This window comes from Drosophila obscura, unplaced genomic scaffold (assembly GCF_018151105.1).
Source record: "Drosophila obscura isolate BZ-5 IFL unplaced genomic scaffold, ASM1815110v1 contig_17, whole genome shotgun sequence".
NCBI classification, from domain to species: Eukaryota; Metazoa; Arthropoda; class Insecta; order Diptera; family Drosophilidae; genus Drosophila; species Drosophila obscura.
Window position 1 is genome coordinate 3,100,768 of NW_024542757.1, and position 17,545 is coordinate 3,118,312.

At 50.4% G+C, this 17,545-nt stretch overlaps 5 protein-coding genes across 8 annotated transcripts; 3 read left to right on the top strand and 2 right to left on the bottom strand.

Annotated features, from left to right (window-relative positions):
• The first annotated feature begins 58 nt into the window (after positions 1-58).
• On the top strand, positions 59-849 carry LOC111074701 (ubiquitin-fold modifier-conjugating enzyme 1). The gene is made up of 3 exons (XM_022367591.2): positions 59-286; positions 360-659; positions 714-849. Exons 1-3 carry the CDS (start codon positions 164-166, stop codon positions 783-785), a joined length of 495 nt encoding a protein of 164 aa, XP_022223283.2. The 5' UTR covers positions 59-163; the 3' UTR covers positions 786-849.
• LOC111079231 (transmembrane protein 131 homolog) lies at positions 823-6,581 on the bottom strand. Its single transcript, XM_041592063.1, has 3 exons — positions 5,817-6,581; positions 1,708-5,749; positions 823-1,641 (listed from the first exon to the last, which is right to left on the bottom strand). Exons 1-3 carry the CDS (start codon positions 6,414-6,416, stop codon positions 1,088-1,090), a joined length of 5,196 nt encoding a protein of 1,731 aa, XP_041447997.1. The 5' UTR covers positions 6,417-6,581; the 3' UTR covers positions 823-1,087.
• Positions 6,582-7,420: 839 nt separating this feature from the next.
• Positions 7,421-14,639, top strand: LOC111079213 (ATP-citrate synthase). Of its 4 annotated transcripts, none has more exons than XM_022374307.2 (9): positions 7,421-7,511; positions 8,859-9,025; positions 10,033-10,218; positions 10,299-11,025; positions 11,099-11,422; positions 11,995-12,193; positions 12,269-13,502; positions 13,566-13,906; positions 13,976-14,639. In XM_022374307.2, the coding sequence occupies exons 2-9, from the start codon at positions 8,867-8,869 to the stop codon at positions 14,142-14,144; spliced, it is 3,339 nt and encodes a 1,112-aa protein (XP_022229999.2). In that variant the 5' UTR covers positions 7,421-7,511; positions 8,859-8,866; the 3' UTR covers positions 14,145-14,639. The 4 variants fall into 4 exon arrangements, with proteins under 4 accessions (XP_022229999.2, XP_022229998.2, XP_022230000.2 ...); XM_022374306.2 differs by lacking the exon at positions 7,421-7,511 and adding an exon at positions 8,557-8,769; XM_022374308.2 differs by lacking the exon at positions 7,421-7,511 and adding an exon at positions 8,557-8,769 and having other exon boundaries at positions 12,043-12,193.
• Positions 14,640-14,736: 97 nt separating this feature from the next.
• On the bottom strand, positions 14,737-15,966 carry LOC111079220 (transmembrane protein 208). Its single transcript, XM_022374318.2, has 4 exons — positions 15,857-15,966; positions 15,636-15,791; positions 15,438-15,574; positions 14,737-15,370 (listed from the first exon to the last, which is right to left on the bottom strand). The coding sequence occupies exons 1-4, from the start codon at positions 15,860-15,862 to the stop codon at positions 15,148-15,150; spliced, it is 522 nt and encodes a 173-aa protein (XP_022230010.1). The 5' UTR covers positions 15,863-15,966; the 3' UTR covers positions 14,737-15,147.
• Positions 15,967-16,261: 295 nt separating this feature from the next.
• LOC111079219 (peroxisomal membrane protein 11B) lies at positions 16,262-17,328 on the top strand. The gene is made up of 3 exons (XM_022374317.2): positions 16,262-16,378; positions 16,440-16,555; positions 16,610-17,328. The coding sequence occupies exons 1-3, from the start codon at positions 16,317-16,319 to the stop codon at positions 17,161-17,163; spliced, it is 732 nt and encodes a 243-aa protein (XP_022230009.1). The 5' UTR covers positions 16,262-16,316; the 3' UTR covers positions 17,164-17,328.
• The last annotated feature ends 217 nt before the right edge of the window (positions 17,329-17,545 follow it).

Here is a 17,545-nt window from a genome sequence, read left to right on the forward strand (position 1 = left end):
TTAATTTTGTTTAAAGTTAATTTATGCTTAATCTGGCAACCCTACACATGCCCGCACAGCTGGTTGCAGTTGTCCCTTTCGCTCACACAAACGTGAACGTGTCACCGAAGGTGTTTTCCTTTTGCATTAATTTCTGTGCGTCCAGATCAAACTATAGGCCAGAATGGTGGACGATGGCACTAGGAAGACACTGAGCAACATTCCACTGTTACAGATACGGGCTGGGCCGCGCGAAAAGGAAGTTTGGGTTCAGAGGCTCAAGGAGGAGTATCAGGCTCTGATCAAGGTAAGTGGCGAAACCGAAACCACACATACATGCATATGTACCACAAAAATCTAAACTGTTGCGTCTGTTGCAGTATGTGGAGAACAATAAGCAGTCGGGCAGCGATTGGTTCCGGCTGGAGTCCAACAAGGAGGGCACCAAATGGTTCGGCAAATGCTGGTACATGCACAACCTCCTCAAGTACGAGTTCGATGTGGAGTTTGACATTCCAGTGACATACCCAACGACCGCACCCGAAATCGCTCTTCCCGAGCTGGATGGCAAGACGGCAAAGATGTATCGAGGCGGCAAAATCTGTCTAACAGATCACTTCAAGCCCCTGTGGGCACGCAATGTACCCAAATTCGGAATCGCCCATGCCATGGCTTTGGGAGTGAGTGTTTCAATGATACAAATATCGAACAAGTGTTGAACGATTTCCTTTTAGCTGGCTCCCTGGTTGGCTGTGGAGGTTCCAGACCTGATCGAGAAGGGCATCATCACATACAAGGAGAAATAGTTAATTTTTGTTTAGTTGGAGAAGCGGCAAGAAAATGAACAAATGCAATTTAATATGAAAGTCATTTTATCTTTGCGTTTATTTAGTCAAAAGTCAAATTGGAAAAGATCATGCTTCGTCCATCGTCCTTCATCTTCGTCTTAGTCCTCGTCTCGTTTCATCGTACTCATCCATCGTCTATCGCATAGCCTAAGTGTGTGTTTATGTGGTAAGAATTTCATTTGGTTGATTTCATTTCAGTTATTTGATCTGTGAGCTTATTCCTCCATCTCCTCGCACTACTTCTCCGTGGATATAACCCTTCAGTTCATGTGATTGTTGTTGTTGCGTTGCGAGGACTGACGCCAGGTGTCCGACCATATTGAGCTTGGCGAGGTGAAGGGATCATACTGAGTGGGCAGACTCTCGCCGGGTCCTGCTACTGCAGCCGCTCCAGCTCCAATTCCTATTCCTCCTCCTCCTACTGTTGCTGCTGCTGCTGCGGCTGCTGCTGTCCCCTGTTGTTCTTGTGCAATGTTGTGCGATGTGGCCAGCATCTGACTATTGTTGTAGCCCGTTGTTGCAGGCAGACCCGGTGGCGGACGCACAACATTCACCACACCCGTTGTCTGATCTGGCCAAGCACCATAGCCCAGCGGCGACCACGGGGAGTTCCAATTGTTGCTCTCCATGTTCGCCAGCAACAAGAGTTTCTCCTGCTGCAGCTGCTTCTGCTGCTGCTCCTGCTGTCGCTGTTGCATCTCCAATTGTTGGGCCTGCTGGAGCAGCAATTGCTGCTGCATTACCAGTTCGCTGCGCTCCCACTGCACCTGCTGCTGCTGGAGCTGCCTCTCCCGCTCCCGCTGCTCGTACATATCTGCAAAAAGAAGTATCGCTATAGAGAAACCGATGGGAATGTGTGTCCTGTGCTGCGTGTGCTTACCATCCACGGGAGGCAACTCGATCTCGGCATTGGCAAAGAGCGAATTGCTGGCGGTGGCCGACAAGGGTTCCCACAAAGATGTCATCGATGGCGGCGTCGAGTTCTTTCGGCTTCCTCCAATCGGTCCGAGATCGCTTGATGATGCTGGTGATGCTGCTGCTGCTGGCAGTAGTGGTGCCACAGGGTGTTCGAGTGCTGGTACTGGCGGTGCTGCCGGTGCCGCCGGTGCCAAATGTATTCCATTGTCGACGGGTGCAGGCTGGCTACTGGCTGTTTGGAGCACATCCCGGAACGACACCCGACTGCTGGTCTCCCAGGGCGATGTGATGCACTTGATGGTATCGGGCGAGGCTGGTGGCGAGGTACTGGTCGCGGTTTGGCCAAAGTTTAGCTGCTTCTGGCGCTGCTTTCGCTCTGATTTCCTCACTGCGACCACAGCCGATGTTCCATTGGTGGCCTTTTGTTCCTTGCGACGCTCCCTCTCGCGTTCCCTCTCTCGGCCAGGAGTCTTGCCCAATTTCTTCGACGATCCATTCTGTTCCTTTAGCACTCGTTGCTCCTGGATCTTGATGGGTTTGGGCGATAAATTCTCCGGCTGAGCGGCACTCGGCTTGGGCATCGGTTTCTCCTGGACCTCCTGGACGACTGGGGTACTCACAGGTGATGGCTCTGACTTGGGCGATGGCTCTGCTTTGGGTGATGGCTCTGATTTGGGCGATGGCTCTGATTTGGGCGATGGCTCTGCCTTGGGCGATGGCTCTGCTTTGGGTGATGACTCTGCTTTGGGTGATGGCTCTGCTTTGGGCGATGGATCTGCCTTAGGGGAGGGCTCTGCCTTGGGCTTGGGTGCTGTAGGGGCCACAATCACGGGTGTCTGTCTGACCTTCTTCTGGGGCCGCACAGGAGCTGCTGGCTGCGGCGGTGATGGCGTCGGCGATTTCTTCACGGGCTTGACTGGCTCCACAGGCACTGGCGCGGGCTGAGGGGGATTGGAGATGGGGGTGACTATGGCTTGGGGCTTTGGTTTGGTTTTCTGTAGATGCTTGCTAAGGGAATTCATGTCCATGCCCCAGGATGACCAGGACGGCTTTGATTTGCGCGATGTTGCCGTAGTCGTGGGCGCAACGAATGTCCGCTTTCGCACTTCCTTTGCTTGGCCCCCATTCCTGGCCCGTTGCTGCTGCGGGTGGTGGTGATGGTGGTGGTGCTGCTGCTGCTGTTGCACTGCCTCCGCTTTGGCTGCCGCCTCCTCGGCCTGCATCTTGACGATATTCCGCAGATTAAAGGTGGGCTGGACGGGTCCCTTGTACCGGGCCGCATCGTACGCACTCTGCTGGGTCATGATGGCCTTCGAATCGAATACGGCGGCCACCAAAACCAGACAGAAGCTGGCCAACAGCACCACAAGCGCAGCATTCCGCAGCGAAGTCTCCCAGACGGGGCGCACCAGATGGGCGGCACACTGCTCCACACTCTCGGACGGCATCTGGGCCAGCATAAAGTATCCGATGTCGTAGGTGAGATTCGTGATCAGCGTCAGCGTTCGCTTCACGCGCGATGTCGTCAGATCCGAGCTGAATGCAATCTCCACCTTGCGCGTCTCGTTCTCACCCAGATCGAAGCCGGCACAGTCCATCACCTTGAAGCCGTAGTCCTCGCAGGGCAGCGAACCAATCAGGAATCCCTCGATCCTCATGGGAATGACACCCGCATTGCGGGCCGTAAAGCTGCGGACAGTAACCACAGCCTTGTCGCCGGACTGGCAGCCTTCGAACTGATCCGGCGGCACGTCAAAGGTCAGGGGAGTCAGGGAGCCGGGTCGACGGTTTCCGAAGCGGAACTGAGATTGCACGGCGCGTGCCTGCAGCCAGACAGCCTCGTAGAGCGTGAGATTACTCCTCACGTGGAGTAGGGTGCAGTACTTTTCCGGCTGATAGGCGCTAAAGGTTATTGGAATGGTGAGGCTGGATCCGCCCGGCAGCAGGATGGGGCCTCCGGCCTCGGGCAGGGAGAAGACCTCGCGATCGGTCAGATAGCAGCTGGTGGAACTGACATCGATCACCTCGTGGGGCAGCGAGAGCTGGGTGCGTCTGGCGTAGGCCGGGTCCGACAGGAAGTAGTCAAGGAGCAGCGGCTGCTGCGAGGGATTGGTCAGGGTGATCCACTGCCGCTGCACCTGACTGATCTCGATGGCCGGCGTTGGGGGGATAGGCTGGAACTGCACCAGTTTCGGCCACTCGACGGCAATGGCAAAGTCCAGCTCCAACGGCGGCAGCTCATCGCTGTGTAGCGTCAGGGTGAGGGCCTGCAGCTGTCGCTTGAACTGCCGATAGAGTTCCGTGCGTTGGCGCAGCTCAACGCCATCGTAGAGCAGATTGTTGTTGATGCTGCTGCCGCCGCCAGGCTCCCCTCCAAGGGATCCGCCACCGGGTATGCTGGGGAACACGGCCTGATCGTTGGTGGAGTCCCTGATGTAGCACTGGCTCTGGCACATGGCCGTGGGCTCAAAGTAGATGCGCCCCACCTTGGTGAGGGTCTGGGCAGCGATGGTGGTGCCCTTGGCATTGAAATCCTTGAAGCGTAGGCCCGGCTTGGCGAAGCTGATGCTCTTCACGTGCACGGGATGCGTGAAGCTGGAGCGGATGCTCAGCACCGCAGTGCAGATCTTGCCGGGAAAGCAGTTCTTGAAGCTCAGCTGCTCCTGATCGATGTCCAGCTGTCCCATCGAGGCCTTGAACTTCACGGGCACCCGCACCACCTCGTAGGGCGTCCACACCTTGAGAGTGCCCTCGGCCGGACCGTCTATGTAGGTTTTGACGGCCACCTGGAAGACGGCGCTGTCGCCCTGGCCCAAGTACCGGCAGATGTGCAGTCGCGTGGCCTCGTTAAAGTCGTCCTGCGAATTCTCAATATCCTCCGCGAGCAGGCAGCCAAAGAAGGAGCTGTGCGAGTAGACGGTCTTGGGCTCCTTGAAGAACCAGTTGGTGATCTTGATGGGCAAGGGGTTGTCGTTGCGCAGGATGACATAGCCATCGCGCGACATCTCGGCATATGGCACAGTGCCGAGATCCAGCTCCAAGCTTGGCACCTCCGGCTGCAGTTCTCGCTCGTGCCTCTTCTGTGGTATCCGCAGCACAAACGGCTGGGCGGAGATGTGCAGCCGCCCACTGCACGAGACCACCGGCATCTCGAAGGTGGTGACATTCGTGTCGATCCGCAGCAAGGAATTGAACATCACCTCATCGTTGAGCAGATTGAGCTTCAGCAGCTCCACAGAGTCGCCCGGCTGCAGCAGGATCTGCAGTGGCTCCCCCATCATGGTCACCTCTAGCAGGGACTCGTCGATCGGCTCGCTGAGACTGACATTGTAGAGGATGAGGGGCATGGCAAAGTTGTTGCGCACCACCAGCGAGCGTTTCCTCTCCAGCGGCGAGGCTCCCTCAGAGCCATCGGAGACAGAGCCACCAGTTAGAAATTTGGTGGCATTGCCATCGAATGACAGGCCGCCCTTGAAGATCTCTGCCCGGACCAGAACCGTGAAAGGTTGCACTGGCTCCGGGCTGGAGCTCTTGCTGCTGATAACCAGCAAATCGTTGATCGTTTCACTGCTCTCGAACAGCTTGGGGTCCAGCACAATGCTCGTGCTATTGGGATCGAAGAAGAGGCCCGGAATATTCCGCAGATAGCTGCCGAAGAGTTCGCGGCTCTGATCGTTCTGGTCGTGCATGTCCAGCTTGAACTCCATGGCCTCCGCATTGTGGGTGGCCACGCGACCAAAGTCCGCTAGGGGGTTGCGTGCGTAGGGCGTGTGCTTGGGCAGAATCTCGAACTCCACGGGTATCACCAGAATGCTCTCCTCGAGCTCCTCGAGTTCGGATATCTTGATGCGTATGTAGGCGCTATGGTTGCCGGCGGTGCGGCCATGGAAAGAGATCCGTATGACTGGCTTTAGCGTGTGCGGCGGTATCTCCCAGAGATTCTGTGGCCCTTCGGAGCCACCGCTGGGCAGCTCCAGCTGGAATTCCCCGCCACTGCTGTAAATCTGTTCATTGGAGAGAAATATAGCCATTATAGAAGTGCACTTCTTTTGGCGTCTGGTTCGCACTTACCTCGAGTATCTGTAGCGGACGCTCGTGGGGATTATACATGTGAATCTCTGGGGTTAGCGTTGCGTTAATGGGCGCCTTGATGCCCACCAGCGGCTTCAAGCGATACGGACACTCGCTACCCTCGCCGCGTACCGCCATCTCCGCGCGACCGAATGATGTGTGTATTAGCAGATCCGTTGATATGGCACCCAGCTGCCGCGGCAGAAAGACCACACTGAATGTGGTGTTACCCAGCGGCGGCACTTCGCGCGTTCCAAAGAAGCTGCTGTAGAAGGCCGGACTGGGCCCCACCACAGAGTTCAGTTGGAGAGTGCGATTCGTGTGCTGATTGAACAGCGTCACCTGCTTCGTGCGCGCCTGCCCCACAGACCATGTTCCAAAGTCAAGGTGGGGCGGCACAATCCGCAGGTCGCCCAGCATTTCGCTGTGCTCGCGCGTATGCGCCTCCGGGAGACTGATGAAGCTCTCCTGGAGTCCCTCCAGCACTTTTTCGCTGCTGGGCTCCAGCTGCATTTGCATTTGCTGGTTGTTGCCACTGCACAGCACGAACAAAGCTGGTATCAGCCTCAGGACGAGCCGCAGCGGTAAATATGTGTACATCGTGTGTGGTTTTGGTTGCAGTTGCGCTGCTCTAGCTTTTCCAGTTACTGTCCAGCTTTTTTTCGGTCGTCGTTTCCTCTGCGTTGGGCTTTATTTATATTATTCAATATCGTCGCTAGCTATTATCGCTTATTTTCTGGACTCGTATTATCAGCTGTGTCTGTGGTTAGCGATGGCAGCGCAGCATGCCGATAAGCAATAGTATCGCATAGCTATACATATTTGCATTCTCATGCACCTAGAATTATTTTCCTTTAAATAATTATGGGAGATATAAAGCAGTGAATACTTTGTTGGAGCAATTAGGTAAATATGAAGCTGTAGTTTGATTAAAGTGCATCTCTAGAATTGCAACTGTCAGCTGATCCGAAAGCTATTTAAGAGCATACTTTTGGGCTGAGAAAAAATGTGCGAAAACAAAAAGTTGCCCTCTCTAGGTCACACACCTTGCAATTTGAGTATCGATAAGGGGTTCAAATATATCTGCTTGTCTATATTTGTTGTAACCAGAATTGGGAATGTAGAGCACTCGAAGGTAGAGACAGACTCCTTTTGAGTACTACGAAACTGGCATGTTAGTTTTAGTTAGTTTTTAGTTCTTTTTTCCATTGTTTAGCTTTTTTTATTTTCAAAATAAAACGGCGATAAGTTCCGTTAATTGCCAAATGTACCAAAATAATAGCCAATGCATTGATAATGGTCGTATGACACTACATTTAACTGTCCATGTCATCTGAAAGACACAGACAGAGAGAATGCGAACGTTTGGATTTTCATTCAGTCTGGTGGCATAAGCGGGGCAGATATTATATACTTTGCGTTATAAGTTGGTTAATCCAACCGGCTGCTGGCCCAAATAATTCCACCGTTTTTGTGTAATTAGGCTTGTCACATGATATCTCAGTATTTCAGGAAAGAAGCTAGTGTAGTCTCAAACGACCACAAGTACTATCAACAAAAAGTATATATCGATATATGGATAATATATCATCCCTAGAAAATGGGCTCAAAACACTAAAAAAAAAAGAAAGTTTGCAAAAAATTTGGTTTACGTGTAAATTATAAGCTAATATACGCGAAGTTGTTATAACTAAAGTGAGTGTACCCCAACAGGATAGTCACAGACTGCTAAATCGGCAGTTAATAACGCACTGCAAGCTATATTTGAAAGTAAAACATGGGTAACCAGATTGACGTCGTATATCGTTCGGCTTTGGTTCTCACAAATGTACACACACTCGGGCGGGCACGCATATTCAATCTTGCAGAAATGTGTGTGCATATTTGGTTGAGAATTTCATGCTCAAAAAATAAAATGAGCAATTGCAACGTTAGATTAATGCGAAGCTGACCTCGGCCTGTGATGCAACTGCTGCTTTATTGATTTTGCCCACTTTCACCGCTTACAAAATGCTGTTGCCAATGCCAGTTTCGGTTTCGGTTTCACTTAAAACCGTCGAAGTTGTTATACGCGTCAGAAATAGGAACGGCACCGCTGCGCAGTGAACTTCGTTACCTGATGTAAATTAGGCAGGGCTCTCTATGTACGCAGATACATACTATAGTATGTACATATGTATGTTTGGAGCGAGCATATAGCAAAGTCATTACCTGGCGAATCGACCAAGAAGGTGGGAGAGAGAGGGCGCCAATGTCAGTGGCTGCTTAAAATGTGTGTGCTTTTCAAATTAGATTCAAAAGTTGGCTAGCCAGCCACCAATAGGCACCGTTTCCCCCCTTACTCAGCATTTAGTTTGATGACATTTTTGGAGAAAGTTCAACTGGCAGCTGGTTGTGCCCTTAGCCAAAGACCCATTCGATAACCGGTTCATCCCAACCACTTGTTCGACAAACAGAGACAGCCCGGTGGTGGACCACTGTCCAGCTAGTGCATATCCGCCCCTTAAGAGAGGTTCATTCTTGGGACTAACGGTGCTTATTGTCGGTCGCTCTTAATCTCCCAATCTTCCAGAGAGGGAAACAACAAATTTTCAAAATTTCATAGCACCCGAAGCGCTAGTGCCAGCCGCCTAAATCGTCGCACGAAGGCGCTGACGAGGCGGTCGCTGACGCTGCTCTGTTGCTTAGGTTTTTGTTTCCCTTTCATGGCTGGTGCTTGCGCATATTTGATTTCAGTTTACTTCCAAACTCGACAGCGTGCAGGTTGACAGACACACAGGTTCCAAGTGGTTCCAGAAATAAAGCACCGGACACCGACACTAACACACGCACCGACACCGTCAGATATACCTATTGCACTTGCACACACATACACACGGCCGCCCCGTCTCTAATCAATTCTAAGTAAATACTTGTAAAATCAAAGTTTGAAAGTACAGACAAAAGTCAAACGGTACGGTGCTATTAAATTGCCAATCCAATCCGATCCCTACTAATGCTAATGCCATTTACTCTCTTTCTTCTTTTTTCTATACTTTACAGCATCTGGGATGTCGGCGAAAGCAATCACTGAAGCCACGGGCAAGGATATTCTGAACCGTCACCTCAATGCTCATGGCGCAGGCGCGGCCATTTGTCGCTTTGCCACAGTCAATGCCGACACAGACTGGTCCAAGCTGAGTATCGATCAGCCCTGGTTGCTGACCACGGTGAGTGCCACTTAAAAATAGCCTACCAGATCCCTAATCAGCAGTAGCGGCGGCAGCAACCGATAATTGGGCCAGCGTCGGCCACAAACATTCGACATTGTCATTGAACTTGACCCCAAAAGAGGGACGGGGGGGACGGGGTCTCTCTCCACGCCATCCCCGGATGACTAAGCCGGTGGTGGTGGCCTCCGGCTTATCAGGAAGCAGCATGGTGCGAGCGCCAGGCAGCCGAGTGATTCTGATAGAAAAGCCGTGTTTGTTTATCGGCGTGCATGATTGTTGGAGCTATAGCTATATAGTTATATGGCTATAGGTCGTGTGGCGTGGTCTTCACCTGAGAGCTGGAGAGCACGATACGCGTGAGTGCTACTCCATACAATAGAATTACTCAATCATGTAGATTCGCAGCGGAAATTCACTCGCGTTTTATCGGTCATTGGAAGCGAGAAATCCCTAATCTGTGATTTGCACCAAATCTCGCGTGTTTTTCTTTTTGTTTTGTTTGCGGAAGGGAAGCATTAACACGCTATTCTCAGTTTGCGCCAAGATACCAGGTCCAAAAGTAAACACTTTTTCTTTTAAAACGAATGAAAGTTCTTTCCAGATATATGCACGTAATATACTCGTATATGTTTTGTATGTATAATTACACGACAAAGTTGTATCGCCTGACGACTCGGATGTCATTTGCTCAATTTACACTCGTACGATCTTCTAATAGGCATCTCCGACATGTGTATGTGTGTATTCGTATGTACACGGGGAATGTCATTGTCAATGACGAGGCGATGGCTGGCCTGACCCTTGGGGACGCTCGGTCGCTCACTATCGCCTGATCTTGCTCCACACACACAGAGAGCTACAGCAACAGATGCTTGAGAAAACCGGCTTGGTTGGCTTGGTTGGCTGTCCGTTCAAGTTCAATGATTTTTGTTATTATTATACTCGTATCTTATAAACAATTTAATTAACATTTCGATTTTGGTGTATGCTTTCGTTTGTTGCAGCCGCTTGTGGTCAAGCCCGATCAATTGATCAAGCGTCGCGGCAAACTGGGACTGATTGGCGTTAAGAAGAGCTTTGAGCAGGTGAAACAATGGATTGGCGAGCGCATCAACAAGGATCAGAAGATTGGCAATGCCGTGGGCAAGCTGCGCAACTTCATCATTGAACCCTTTTTGCCACACACCGATGTGAGACCATACTGCCCTCGAAAACCCCAATTGAATGAATCTCCATTAACTGATTGTTATTTTCTGCTCCTTCTGCCCAGGCCGAGGAAATGTACGTGTGCATCTACTCGCATCGATCGGCGGACACGATTCTGTTTTATCATCAGGGTGGCGTGGACATTGGCGATGTGGATGCCAAGGCCGTGAAGCTGGATGTCCCAGTGAACAGTGAACTCTCGCTGTCCGATGTCAAGAGCAAGCTGCTCAAGGAGGTCAAGGATGCCGGCCAGAAGGAGCGCATTGCCAAATTCATTGGCGCCTTGTATGCAACATTCGTGGACTTGTACTTCACATATCTGGAGATCAATCCCCTGGTGGTGACGGCCGACAGTCTGTATATACTGGACCTGGCCGCCAAGCTGGACTCGACGGCCGACTTCATCTGCCGTCCCAAGTGGGGAGAGATCGATTATCCGCCACCATTTGGCCGCGATGCCTATCCCGAGGAGGCGTACATCGCCGACTTGGATGCCAAGAGCGGAGCCTCGCTCAAGCTCACGATTCTCAATCGAAATGGTCGCATCTGGACGATGGTGGCGGGCGGCGGTGCCAGCGTCATCTATTCGGACACAATTTGCGATCTGGGCGGCGCCTCGGAGCTTGCAAACTATGGCGAGTACAGCGGTGCCCCCTCCGAGCAGCAGACGTACGAGTACGCCAAGACCATACTCAACCTGATGACCTCCTCGCCCAAGCATCCCGATGGCAAGGTGCTGATAACCGGCGGTGGCATTGCCAACTTCACAAACGTAGCCGCGACCTTCCAAGGTGATACCCCATATATAAATATGCATATCTTATCAGCCATCGATCAATAATCTCATTCATTTCTCATTCCCAGGCATCATCACGGCCCTGCGCGAGTTCCAGCCTAAGCTGGTCGAGCACAATGTCTCGATCTTTGTGCGCCGCGCTGGACCCAACTATCAGGAGGGTCTGCGCCGCATGCGTGACTTTGGTGGCACCTTGGGCATACCGCTGCACGTATTTGGGCCCGAAACACACATGACTTCCATTTGCGGCATGGCCCTGGGCAAGCGGCCCATTCCCAAGGTGGCCAGTGTGGAGTTCTCCACCGCCAACTTTTTGCTACCTGGCGGCCAGCAGGCTCAGGCCGATCTCAAGGCGGCCAGCGATGCCAGCAGCAGCGAGGCCTTGGGCTCCGGTAAGTCGAATGGCATGGAATGGAATGGCAGCTTAAGCTGAATCTGAATCTGTTGTGTGGTGTATGTGTCCGCTGGTTAACCCCAAAGGAGATCACTAATCCATTCTTGCAGTAGTCGTATAAATAATTAATCGTTTGTATCCTTGCCGGTGGATACATCGATTGCATTGATTGTCCTGCACTGAATCTTTGATCTGATCTCTCTCTCTCTCTCTTTTTATTCTCTCTGTATTTTGTATGTATTTGCATTGATCGCCCTCGACAACCGACAACAACAAAAATTGTCACCACATAAAAAAAAACAATCCACATAAACCACAATCAAAAATCAATTTGAAATGCTCGTTTGGCCAACCAACCCGAAACTGCACCGCGAACCCTCATATATACCCCATGTTTGTATATCGTATATCGTATCTGTATCGTATTTGTGTATGTATTTGTATTTGTTCTTTGTGTATATTGTATCCTGGTTTGATCTCGCTCTACTCGCTCTCTACTCCTCCTCCATCATCATTTTAATCGAACCCTCGACTCGACTCGACTTCATTCTGGGATCAAAAATCAAAAAGCCCTGAGCTCGACCGCAGCTAAATCGATTAAACTACCACCTATCTCAGCAGATGAGGCGGACAATGGCAGCAGTGCCAGTGGCCATCCCAATGGCTCGAGCCTGACTCGAAAGTTCTTCTCCAATACCACCAAGGCGATTGTGTGGGGCATGCAGCAGCGTGCTGTGCAGTCGATGCTTGACTTTGATTTTATCTGCAGGCAAGCAATACAAATTACCAATCCCGAATCCCAAATCCCAAACGAAGCTTTCTAACTTATCGTTTCTCCCTGCAGGCGCGATGAACCCTCTGTGGTGGCCATGGTATATCCATTTACCGGCGATCACAAGCAGAAATACTACTGGGGCCACAAGGAGATCCTCATTCCCGTCTATAAGAAAATGTCCGATGCCATCCACAAGAACAAGGAGGTCGATGTCTTGGTCAACTTTGCCTCCCTGCGCAGTGCCTACGAGTCGACGCTGGAGGTGCTGGAGTTCCCCCAGATCCGCACCGTTGCCATCATTGCCGAGGGCATACCCGAGAACATGACACGCAAGCTGATCTTCGAGGCCGACAAGAAGGGTGTGGCCATTATTGGTCCCGCCACTGTGGGCGGCGTCAAGCCGGGCTGCTTCAAGATCGGCAACACTGGCGGCATGCTGGACAACATCCTCCACTCGAAACTGTACCGTCCGGGCAGCGTGGCCTATGTCTCTCGCTCCGGCGGCATGTCCAACGAGCTGAACAACATCATATCGAAGGCAACCGACGGTGTGATCGAGGGCATTGCCATTGGCGGCGATCGGTATCCGGGATCCACGTTCATGGACCACATTCTGCGCTACCAGGCCGATCCGGATACCAAGCTGATTGTGCTTTTGGGCGAGGTGGGCGGCACGGAGGAGTACGATGTGTGCGCCGCTCTCCAGGATGGACGCATCACCAAGCCATTGGTAGCTTGGTGCATCGGCACCTGTGCCAGCATGTTCACCTCTGAGGTGCAGTTCGGACACGCCGGCTCCTGCGCCAATTCGGACCGGGAAACGGCCACCGCCAAGAACAAGGCTCTGCGCGAGGCGCGTGCCTATGTCCCAGACTCGTTCGACACTCTCGGCGAGCTCATCCATCACGTGTACAGTGAGCTGGTGAAGACGGGCCGTGTGGTGCCCAAGGAGGAGGTGCCACCACCGACCGTGCCAATGGACTACTCGTGGGCCCGCGAACTGGGTCTCATCCGCAAGCCAGCCTCGTTCATGACCTCGATTTGCGATGAGCGTGGCCAGGAGCTGATCTACGCGGGCATGCCAATCTCGGAGGTGCTCAGCAAGGAGGTGGGCATCGGCGGTGTCATCTCGCTGCTCTGGTTCCAGCGCTGCCTACCCTCGTACGTGTGCAAGTTCTTTGAGATGTGTCTCATGGTGACGGCCGACCATGGACCCGCTGTCTCTGGCGCCCACAACACCATCGTCTGTGCCCGTGCCGGCAAGGATCTGGTGTCTTCCGTTGTCAGTGGCTTGCTGACAATTGTAAGTGAAGTGAAAAGCGCTTTCTTAGCTGACAGATCACTGATTTCTAATGTTAATTTTCAGGGCGATCGCTTTGGTGGTGCTCTGGACGGCTCGGCCAGACAGTTTTCGGAGGCGTACGACACCAATTTGCATCCCATGGAGTTTGTGAACAAGATGCGCAAGGAGGGCAAACTGATACTGGGCATTGGGCATCGCGTCAAGTCGATTAACAATCCCGATGTGCGTGTGAAAATCATCAAGGAGTTTGTTCTCGAGAACTTCCCCGCATGCCCGCTGCTCAAATACGCTCTGGAGGTCGAGAAGATCACCACCAACAAGAAGCCGAATTTGATTTTGAATGTGGATGGTGTGATAGCCACTGCTTTCGTTGACATGCTGCGCAACAGTGGATCTTTCACAAGGTACGAGGGTAGCGAGTCATCAATAGTCTATACGAAAATGTATAATTTATGAATTTTTTCAATTTCCAGTGAGGAAGCGCAGGAATACATCAATGTGGGTGCCATTAACTCTCTGTTTGTGCTGGGCCGAAGCATAGGTTTCATTGGCCATTATATGGACCAGAAGCGTCTCAAGCAGGGTCTCTATCGCCATCCATGGGACGACATCTCCTATGTCATTCCCGAGCAATACAACTAAGCACATACTCGTAGCGGAGGAGCGAGCCCTGATGTTATATATTTATATACACCCACATATATATATATACCTATATATACAAAGCATATATATGTATATTAATCGGAAGTTGTTGTAGTTAAGCACAGATGTACGATGTTAAGCAAAAACGGAGGAGTTGGCCACAAAACACACACAAAAACAATTCCTCACACACACACTCCATTAGCTGTTTATCCCCGCGTAGGATGTGACGGAACAATCTCTTATACTTTCGCTTGTGTCTCTCTATCTCGCCCCTTCCTCCCTCTAAAGCCTGCATTTAAAGTTCTTAAGTTATCAAAAATTCAGCCCATGTTGTTTTCTGTAATCTGTAATATATGCGTGCGTGTGTCTCGAAGCACCACCCTGGGGGCGGGGCAAACAACATCACACCCTAACATAATATTATTTGATACTTTTTATACCTTACCTTAGTTTGGTTGCGCACAACAAGAGAATAAATTGTTGCAAATAGTTTGATTTCTTTTATTTTGTCGTTTATTTTCGCCATGAACATATTTTGGCTACCATACTCCTCCCATGCTTAGAAAGGAAGTGGAAAATGCACTAGTTCCTGCTGCACTCAAGCACACATTTATTTATAAACAATATCGTAATGTATATGTATTTACAATGCACACACCACGACAGGACGAACGTTCGCAGAACAAATTAATTATATGTAGTAGTCTGTGGGCCTTTTCTGGAGAGGTGGCGTTATATAAAGCTGTTCTGGTTTGTTCACTCTAAAAAATGCACCAAAAATTAAATCGCACAAATGCTTCAAGTAGCTGAAATTGTGGGGATCGTCTTTTGTCTCTAGTTTAATTTGCTAAACATTTTTGGATAATTTGGAAACGCACACACCCACATCTACATAGTCCTAGGCAATATCTAAGCGTAAAATCTCATATAAACATATTTAAGCCAGCCCCAGAGGACCCCCAACCGATAGTTAACTGAAAGTTGATTCTGCTGCCTCCTATCTCATGCGACGCATTTTGCGCTCCATTTTCTTCTGCTTCTTTTCGTCCAGCTCGGGCTCCTCTTGGGCATTTCGCTGGGCAAGCCATGGCTTTATGAAGGAGCCCCAGAGCATCCAGCCGGCGCGTATGGGGGCCAGAAGCAGCACCAGCCAGAAGTAGTTTGAGATGAGGGCCATCAGTAACGTGCCAGACGTAAGGATGATCAGATCCTTGACATTTCTGCAAGCAGAGCAGGCAGGAATGAGGTTTAGCAAATTAGGAAACAGATGCAAATGCGAGTACTCACTCCGCTATGCCGCCCTCCATGTTCAGATCGTTGCCCGAGTCTAGTAGAGCTCCGGTCTCCGAGAACTTTGCTTGTGACATAAACGCCATAAACTGGTAGGCACCACCAAGGATCGCCAACGAAAGGACGTACATAAACTGTGGAGAATGGAAAGCAATTCAGCAATGGGAGTCGCACTTTGGCAGTGATCCGACTTACGATTGTGACTTTGGTGAACTCGAAGACTAGAAAGCTCAATAGAAGAGCAGGTGCAGCGCAGCCAATGGCCATGTTCCTATAAAATGCTAATGTGGTCTTGTTTTCTTCGACTATTTGCTTCGCACCTTTCGTGCCCTGTTTGCCCTTCTGCGTTGGCTGTAAGAGAACGAAATGTTTAGTGGTCGATTCCCCGGCATTCTGAGCGAGTATAATTTACTTACAGCCATTGCTAGTGTTATAATTATGAGTTAACAATTTCGAAACTAATCTCGGACCACTTCTTTACGTGGCGACAGACTTCAATGAAACGGCCTAGTGTTGTAAGGCGCACCGTATATTAGAGCCTGCAGACCAGTGCTGCCAACTTTTTTCAGGAAAAAAAGCCGTTTCTAACTAAGTTATTGTTTTTACAGTATTAGCTCCATTAAATCATCATACCTTATGCACGGAATGCTCTTGGTCATGGTCACTGAATTCCTTAACCAGATTAACCTGTCAAAATCCAGAATTCCCGCTTCCGGCAATTCCCAAATTTTTCACGAGTTGGTCTTAAAAAACAGCTAGATTGACGGGAAAACAGCGGACCTGGCAGCACTGTATATACTCTTCAACTGCTTCTTCTTACACTGTTTATTTGTACCTTGACCGTTCGATTCGACTGGACATTATTTTTGTCATAACATGAATATGGACAAGTGGGTGCAGTTGAACAACCAGGTTGCTGGTCGGGATAAACTAGCTAGGTAAGTGTGTTTACTTAGGGGAGCATAGAACACCGTAACCTTTATTTCACCCCCACAACAGACTAATTCAATATGCGTCGCGAGCAATGTGGGACTCGTTGGAGGCTTCCAACTCCAGTCCTGCTTTGGTGGACAACTTCAAGACAGTGGAGTACATCCTGAGCACATTCCGAAAGCGTGAGTTTCATTCAAACCGTTTGCATCGCACAGCTAATACATGCTAGTTCTCAGTGCTTCGATTTGGAAAATGTTTGGACGTGTTCTATGGAACTCTCCGGACAATTCACTATCCAGACCTCACCATTCGGGTCACTCTGACCCTGGCCAAGCTGTCGCAGTCGCTGTTCCTGTTAGCTGATCACTTCCTGTGGATGGCGAGGACGGGTCTGACAAATGTGAACGCAAAGCGTTGGTCCAACCTGGCCAACAAGTACTGGCTCTTCTCGATCGTCATGAACCTGTGCCGGGACTTTTATGAGATAGTGAGGGTCCTGGAGCTTCACAAGTCGGGCTGCAGGAGCGGCATATCACGCTGCAAATTGCCAACCAGCATTAATAGCCCGCAGGACTTCAAACGCTTGGCCCTGCAGTCGTATGTCATGATTCAGGGACACAAGGACATTGTAGTGGACACAGTTAAGAATATGTGCGACTTCTTCATCCCCCTCACGGCCCTGGGCTACACTAGTCTGACCCCACGGACGATCGGCCTGCTTGGAGCCATTTCATCGTTGGCCGGACTTTGGGCACTGCTAGAACCAAAGGCCAAGCTGACGCCCGCATAATACTGAATGACCTAATATTTTAATCTCTGTATATTTTTACCTGTGCCTCAACTTCATTCCCCTCATTATCTGCAAAGATATGTTAACGGTTGTATTTGTACTTGTGCTTGTGAATTGGATTAAGTTTGAAAGATATGATATGAAAATTAACGATTTTATGAACCACTTTAATGCATTTCTTGTTCTGTATTCGCCAGTGCTGCCGATTCACTGTTTTCCCGTCAAATCTTGCTGTTTTTTGAAACCAACTGCGGGAAAAATTTTGGAATTGCGGGAATTCTGGATTTTTTTTTAGAAATTGCGCTTGCGATTTTTCCGCTTTTTTTTTTTAAATTTCTACATTTACATCAAAAGTATGAAAACTGGCAGCCTAAATCTTGTG